Raw genomic sequence first — 7,875 nt, 5'->3', positions numbered from 1 at the left:
CCCAGCCTCCCCTCTTTTCTTCCCCTTCCAGGGTCCTTTCAGAGCATCTCAGCCCCTACTTAGCTGGGGGGGGGCTCCAGAGCAGCTTTGGGGGGGTGCCTTAAATGGGGTGGGGGGGGACCAGGCTGCGGTTTCTGGGCACAAAGTGGGGAGGGGGGGAAAGATGGCTCTCTCTCTCTCTCTGCCCCATTGGAAAGGCCGAGGCCTCCGGGTGGCGAGACCCGTTTCTGACTTCCTTGTCTCCTTTCCACTCTTCCAGGCGCCGACGGATGACAAGGCCACGCCGCCGGGTAAGCGAGGAGGCCACGGCTGGCGTTTGCGGGGTGGGTGGAACGGGGGGGGCAGGAATTGGGGTTTGGCCAGTCTAGAGGAAAGAAGGACTCGGGGGGTGGGGGTGGACACGATAGCAGGATTCCAGTATTTGGGGAGGGGGCTGCCGTAAACCGCACTCCTCCTCACTAGCCCCGATGACGTTCCCTAGTTGGGTCGTGAAACGTCTGCCAGAAATCCATCCAGCTCAGAGAGCGCCACAGGTCCCACGGTATTCCTCCTCCTCTTCCTCCTCCTCCTCCCCTCCATAACTCCCCCCTTCCTTCTAGCCCCGATGACGTTCCCTAGTTGGGTCGTGAAACGTCTGCAAGGAGAACACCCAGCTCGGAGAGCGCAAAGGGGCCCCCAGTTCTTCTCCTCCTCCTCCATCCCCCCCTCCACTCCTTCCTCTCTTCTTCCTCCTCCTCCTCCCCTTCTTCTCCCTCTTACTCTTCAACCCCCCCCCTCCCTTCTAGCCCTGATGACGTTCCCTAGTTGGGTCGTGAAACGTCTGCAAGAAAAACCACCCAGCTCAGAGAGTGCAAACGTGCCCCTATTCCTTCTTCTTCTCCTCCTCCCCTTCCTCTCTTCCTCCTCTTCCTTTCCTCCTCCTCCTCCCCCTCTCCTTCCGTGCTTCCTCCTCCTCCTCCTCCTCCTTTCCATAACTCCCCCCTTCCTTCTAGCCCTGATGATGTTCCCTAGTTGGGTCATGAAACGTCTGCAAGAAATCCATCAAGTTCAGAGAGCGCCACAGACCCCCACAGTCATCCTCCTCCTCCTCTCCATCACCTCCCCCTCCCTCCTAGCACTGATGGCGTTATCTAATTGGGTCATGAAACGTCTACAAGAAGACCACCAAGCTCAGAGAGCACAAAGGTGCCCCCTCCCCCTCCCCTCTTCCTCCTCCTCTCCTCCTCTTCTTCTTCCTCTTCCTCTCCTCCTCCTCCTCCTCTTCCCCTCCTCCTCCCCCTCCTCCTCCCCCCTGTATCCTGATCTTGAGGCAGACTAGGACAGTGGTTCTCAACCTTTTTAATGCCGCGACCCCCAACCGGTCGTAAGTCGAGGACTAAACCGGTCGTAAGTCGAGGACTAAACCGGTCGTAAGTCGAGAACTACCCAACCGGTCGTAAGTCGAGGACTTTCCCTGCCCGGGAGCGCCGCGCATGCGTGGTTCCGCCCCCTGCGCCGGCCGAGGCGTAGCTGGCAAGCGGCAGAGACGGAGCAGGCCGACCACCAGATGGCCCAGCTCAAGGGAGGTAAGGCACCCGCCGGAAAAGGGGAAAAAAATGGCGGACAGCCTTGCTTGGCGACCCCCGTGAAATGGTCGATCGACCCCAAATGGGCTCGCGACCCATAGGTTGAGAACCACTGGACTAGGAGGTGCTGCCTGAAACCTAGAATCGAAAACAAACCAAGGATCAGTTTGGATGAGACACACACACACACGCACACACACACACACACACACACACAAACACAGACCCGGCTTCTATCCAGTTCCAGTTTCCCTGATGGATGCTCCTCGTCGTCCTGCGGACGAAGAAGGAGAAGACGTGACAATGGAAGTTACGGCAGCTGAGAGACCAGGTAATTCTTCTCCTCTCCTTGACGTAAGAGAGACCCCCAAACCTTGGGGCACCGGGGAGCAGGTTCCATAGAGAAGGGTTTTTCCGTGGACCGTTTGTGTGTGTGTGTGTGTGTGTTGGCTTCGTGCCTGAGCAGGGGGTTGGACTAGATGACCTCCGAGGCCCCTTTCAACTCTGTTATTCTATGATCCTGTAAGGGTCTCCTGCTTCAGCAGGGGGTTGGACTAGATGACCTCCGAGGCCCCTTTCAACTCTGTTATTCTATGATCCTGTAAGGGTCTCCTGCTCGAGCAGGGGGTTGGACTAGATGGCCTCTGAGTTCCCTTCCAACTCTGTGATTCTGTATTCTGTGATGACCTGTTAAGATATTGAATTTAGTGGCTGGAACAGTAACGCGAATGTACAGCTGTAGTTGATTAGTTGGAGACGGCTGGCTCCTGCATGAGGCAATCTGCGCTGTGATTGGTTGCCCCAAGGGTAAAGGAGGCGTTTCCCTTTCTTCCCGCCTTTTTTCTCCTCTGTGTTCTGCCTGCTGTTTAATTTACCTCAGGATGTTCCCGTGTTCCTGTCTTGTCTGCTCCTGCATGAGGCGATCTGCGCTGTGATTGGTTACCCCAAGGGTAAAGGAGGCGTCTCCCTTTCTTCCCGCCTTTTTTCTCCTCTGTGTTCTGCCTGCTGTTTAATTTACCTCAGGATATTCCTGTGTTCCTGACTGTCTTGTCTGCTCCTGCATGAGGCGATCTGCGCTGTGATTGGTTGCCTTAAGGATAAAGGGGGCGTCTCCCTTTCTTCCCGCCTTTTTTCTTCTCTGTGTTCTGCCTGCTGTTTAATTTACCTCAGGATATTCCTGTGTTCCTGACTGTCTTGTCTGCTCCTGCATGAGGCGATCTGCGCTGTGATTGGTTGCCCCAAGGGTAAAGGAGGCGTCTCCCTTTTCCCCCCGCCTTTTTTCTCCTCTTGTGTTCTGCCTGCTGTTTAATTTACCTCAGGATGTTACTGTGTTCTTGACTGTCTTGTCTGCTGTGAATATGAATGTAAAATTTATGATTATTATGATTATGATTAATAATAATAATAATATAATGTTGGAAGGGACCTTGGAGGTCATCTAGTCCAACCCCCTGCTCAGGCAGGAAACCCTATACCATTTCAGACAAATGGCTGTCCAGCCTCTTCTTAAAAATTTCCAGCATTGGAGCATTCACCGCTTCTGGAGACAGGTTGTTCCGCTGATTAATTGTTCTCACTGTCAGGAAGTTTCTCCTTAGTTCTAGGTTGCTTCTCTCCTTGGTCGGTTTCCATCCGTTGCTTCTCGTCCTGCCTTCAGGCGCTTCTTTCCCAGAAAGAAAAGGGAGACAAGCTATTCTCCAAAGCACCTGAGGGCAGGACAAGAAGCAATGGATATATTTATTTATACAGAAATGCAGCTCCCCTCCCGCCTCCCCCCTGCACATGGAGGATCCTTCTCCGCATTGGGGATCTCACATGAAAACAGAAACGGTGATCAGCTCTTGAAAGCCTGCATATAAGTCCTCCCTTGCTGACTGCCTCGTTTAGTGATCGAAATTAAAAACAGTCGGGGGAAAAGACACACAATATCTTTTTGGAGCAGCGCTCACATTTATAAGCCTCACAGCATCCCACAGTCAGGTGATTATCCTTCAGGCCCTTCCCAACCAGCACAGCCATTGCAACCTCCCATGGTGATGTGATCGCCCTTTGTAAGCTTTCCGACTAGGTTCCCAGAAGTGGAATCGACGGAGGACGCCACTCTCGCGATGCAGATCTCGTGTCCTGTGGTGTCTCATTTAACAACCCTGGTAATTCCCTTCAGAATGGAACCGGAAGCGAAAAACCATGGTCATGTGGTTTTTCGCTTGGTGGCCGTGGCACTTAGCGATAGAGTTGCCAGTCCCGGTTGCAGCTGGTAAACGTCGATCAGCATATCCAATCCTGTTGGATAGCGTCTGGCGTAGTCACCTAGTGGTCTTACGCCCGTACCCAGGCCCAGGGCCATCGTCACACAGCACGCACCAGCAGCCCTGAGCCTCCTCACAGCTCAGTCACAGTTTGCTTGGCTCTGGCTTTGCGTGTGGGGGCTGGACACAGTGGCTGTTTTCGGACATCTGCTAAAGTGGGGTTCACACATTGTGTGAATCTGCACCGCTGAGCAGCCCATTGTAGCAACTCTGGGGGAGTGATATGAAAACATCCCTGAACCCCTGTAGGGCAAGGTTGACTCTTTTCCAAAAGTTGTCCCCATTTCCAGTCTGCTCAATGATGCCCCGACATGTTGTGAGAAATATCTGGATTCCTTTTTGTAACATTATCTTCCAAACTCACAGAGGAGGATGCCGAACTCCGGCTGATCCTGGTCGGAAGGTCCGGAGGTGGGAAAAGCGCCACGGGCAACACCATCCTCGGCCGGAGGGAATTCGAGTCCGTCTTGTCAGCAAAGACCATCACCTTGAAATGCCAAAGGGGGCAGGGAATCTGGAAAGGCAGAAAGGTCTCCGTGATCGACATGCCTGCCATTTTCGATCCTGAAGACAACACGGAGTTTGTGCGACACGAGATCAGGGCTTGCGTCGAACTCTCCCAGCCTGGCCCCCACGCCCTGATCTTGGTAACCCAGCTGGGACGCTTCACCGTCGAAGATGTAACAGCTGCAAAGCGTGTCTGGCAGATCTTTGGGGCCGAGTCCGCCAAGCGCATGATCGTCCTCTTCACCTGCCTGGAGGATTTGGGCGGGGACCCCCTGCAGGAGTACGTCCAAAAGTCCAACAGTGAGGCACTGCGGGAGCTCATCTGGCAGTGTGGGGACCGCTTCTGCGGCTTCAGCAACAAGGCCGCGGTAGCCGTGCGGGAGAGGCAGGTCTCGGAACTGATGGAGATGGTGCAGAGAGTCGTTTCAGAGAACAGGGGGAGACACTACGTCATCCAGCTGCGTGAGGTGCCCAAGGTACCGGAACCAGCACGTCGTAGAGCAGAATCAAATGGCAGAGTGAAAGTGGGCAAGGGCGGTGCTCTTTCGGGGCATCTAGTGGAGTTGCTCCAATTACACAAGAGCAAGGGATTCCCTCCTCTCTGGGAGATGCCAATGGATGGGTGGGACATCTGAGACCCTCATATTAGGAGAGGCAATCGAGGGGGGAGGGGAAAGGAGGGAAGCTAATGGATGGAGATCAGTAGCCGAGATCCTAACGTTAGGAATCGGACAGCTGAATCGCTCAGGATCCTGTCTTCCTTCTGAGCAAAGGAAGGCAGAGGAGGGAGGGTGAGAGAAAGGGAGAGGGACGTAGCTACAAGCGTGGCACAGAACCACCTCTGTTGATGCGGGGGGGACATTCTAGGTAATTTGGGGAGGGGCTTCTTCCTTTCCTAAAGTTTCAGTTGGGTTCTGTCCAGGCAGCCAAACAAGGGGGAGGGCTGGAATGACGGGGGGGGCAAGAACCTCTTCCAACCCCTCTCCCCCCAATCCCATCTCCCCCGTTGACTGACTTATCAGACGGTCGCCGAAGGGAATTGTGTGACTCCGGGCCACCGCGACCATAATAAAATACGAGTCGTTTGTCAATCATCCAAATACAAATCACGTGACCCCCGGGGAGGCTGCCGCGGTCGTCGGTGTGGAAAAAAAAAAGGTCATTCTTTTCAGTGCTGTCGTAACTTTGATCGCTAAACGGTTGTAACTCGAAAACTACCCGTACACACAATGTAATCAATGTAATCAGTGTACTGAGGTTGGAGAGGGGAACACTCCTGGAAAAGGGGGTCCAGGAAGGAGGTGCAGGAAGGGGATCCAGGAAAGGGGTCCAGGAAGGGGTGTAAACTGTCTACCAGGGCAGCTCACTGATGTATCAGTCAGTTTCCAGTGTCCTCCAGATGGTTCAGGATCAGGATGACTGCCTCAGCAGCGGCGGCGAAGGAGGGGGTAACCCTCTTTTAACCCCCTCCCCCCAATTCCTGCCTGTGTCTTCTGGGGGGGGAGTTCCCTGCAACCTCTAAGCATGGTAAGTCACTCCTTTGGCTGATTCTGTTTTGCTTTTCATCCAGAAACCCCCAGATTCGGCCTGTGCCAATCGTCCGGAAATGGCTGGAAGCATCCGAGGTAAAATCTTTGGCCCCTGGGTGGGTGCGTGGGACTCGCTGTCCTGGGTGGACACTCCTGGGTCCCACTACCAAGAGTATAACTTTACTGACGATTCCGTGGGGTTACAGAAGGAGAAAAGCCGGTTCTAACCATTTCATGCGCAAACAGCATTGGAAATCTTTCCGTTCCCCCTCCCCCCAGACCTCCCACTGTCCGTGGTCCGCCAATCGTTGGCCTTCACTTTGTTTCGGCAACAAAAGTCGACAACTTCGGACTTTCCCAGCCAAACGACCACCTTGTCGTGTCAGGTCTGTCTCGGGCTTTTAGCCGGCTGACTTGCCTTCCTCATTTCCCTCCCTCCCATTCCAATCGTTTGGTTGCACGCGAAGCTGCGTTGCGAGTCAACCACGACGCACCGGCTACGATGGCCGTACACTGACTGACTGGTTCCCCTTCGTGTTTCCTCTCCCCTTTGGGTTGTAGGGCCCGAACGGCGGATCGTCCTCGTGGGCAGGACCGGAAGTGGGAAAAGTGCGACGGGAAACACAATCCTGGGAAGCCAAGTCTTTGGGATGTCACCTATGTCCGATACAAAACGGTGCCGAAAGGAGGAAGTGCTGTGGAACGGCAGGAGGATTGTGGTTGTCGATACACCTGGCTTCCTCGACACCGGGCGTCCGGAGCCGAAAAATGCTGATGAAGTGAGCAACTGTGTGAAGTTATGCTCCCCGGGTCCCCACGTTATTCTCTGGGTCATGCGCCCTGACCGTTTCTCCCAGGAGGAGAAAGACGCGGCTCGGATAATCAAAGAGATTTTCAGCGAGAAAGGCCGGAATTATATGATCGTCCTGTTCACCCAGAAAGATAAGCTGGAAGGTCGTTCTCTTGAAAATTTCACGTATTTCCAAGAGCAAAAGAAATATCTTGCTGAATGTGGGAACCGCTACTTGGCTTTCAACAACACGGCCGAAGGAGAAGAACGGGAGGCTCAGGTGGCCGAACTGATGAAGATGATTGACCAGCTCGTATACGAGAACGGAGATGCTCTTTATTACACGGAGGACATGCTGAAGAAAGATATCGAGAACTTCAGAATAATCCGTGCCTCCTCGTTTTGTCCTATTTTCTAACACACGCCTTTCCCCACCTTTTCACAGATTCTACCACCTTTAAAACATGACAATATTCGCGTACCACCAGTGTCTAAAACTTGAGCAAAAAAACCTGATCAATGTACACCCACTTACCACACTTTTAGTGGGAAACATGTGCCTGTTTCGCTGACATTAACCTTTGCCCTCGTGGCTGGAGAGAGCTTCCTGGTAGAATTAAGTCAGATTCCAGCTGAAGACAGTTCCTTTCCTTAATTTTTACACACATTAATGAAGGAAACTCCTCGCACAAGTACGTGGAACCAAATGACAGTAACGCTACGACGACAACGCTACGACAGCTTTTTTCCCCCCGTTTCTGGCTACACAGTTTTGCAACTTAGTTCCGGAACTCAGTCAGTGTTTTTTTTTTTCATTAAAAAGTTCCTTCGAATTTGCGGTGTGATGGGTCAAATTCCAGACGTGCTTCTTGCTCTTGAGAGGAAAGCTCGGCATTCGCAACATGGTCCGCAATGGAGGGCGAACACAAATAGAAAATGCAACGCAAACTCGGCACGCAATTTTCCCCAAGTGATTTTGAGACGGCCGTTTCAAGGTCTTCGGCGTCAACGCTGCTAACATCGGACGTTTTGGCTTTGACAGCAGATGGAAGATGCCGCCATTTTCTCGTTTTCGCTTTTAGAGTTAGATGATGCTGGGGAGGGGGGGATGTGCATGAGAGTTCAGCTAGACATAATAATGCTGAGAATCAAGGTTGTTGAAAGAAGAGATGATA

At 53.1% G+C, this 7,875-nt stretch overlaps 1 protein-coding gene across 1 annotated transcript; it reads left to right on the top strand.

Annotated features, from left to right (window-relative positions):
- The first annotated feature begins 1,820 nt into the window (after positions 1-1,820).
- On the top strand, positions 1,821-7,237 carry LOC107300447 (GTPase IMAP family member 8-like). The gene is made up of 4 exons (XM_015829772.1): positions 1,821-1,896; positions 4,241-4,857; positions 5,952-6,006; positions 6,472-7,237. The coding sequence occupies exons 1-4, from the start codon at positions 1,821-1,823 to the stop codon at positions 7,116-7,118; spliced, it is 1,395 nt and encodes a 464-aa protein (XP_015685258.1). The 3' UTR covers positions 7,119-7,237.
- Positions 7,238-7,875: the final 638 nt, after the last annotated feature.

Source organism: Protobothrops mucrosquamatus, unplaced genomic scaffold (assembly GCF_001527695.2).
Source record: "Protobothrops mucrosquamatus isolate PMUCROS unplaced genomic scaffold, P.Mucros_1.0 scaffold7110, whole genome shotgun sequence".
Classification (NCBI taxonomy): Eukaryota; Metazoa; Chordata; class Lepidosauria; order Squamata; family Viperidae; genus Protobothrops; species Protobothrops mucrosquamatus.
The sequence above is the reverse complement of the archived record's forward strand: the minus strand, read 5'-3'. Positions and strand labels throughout refer to the sequence as shown.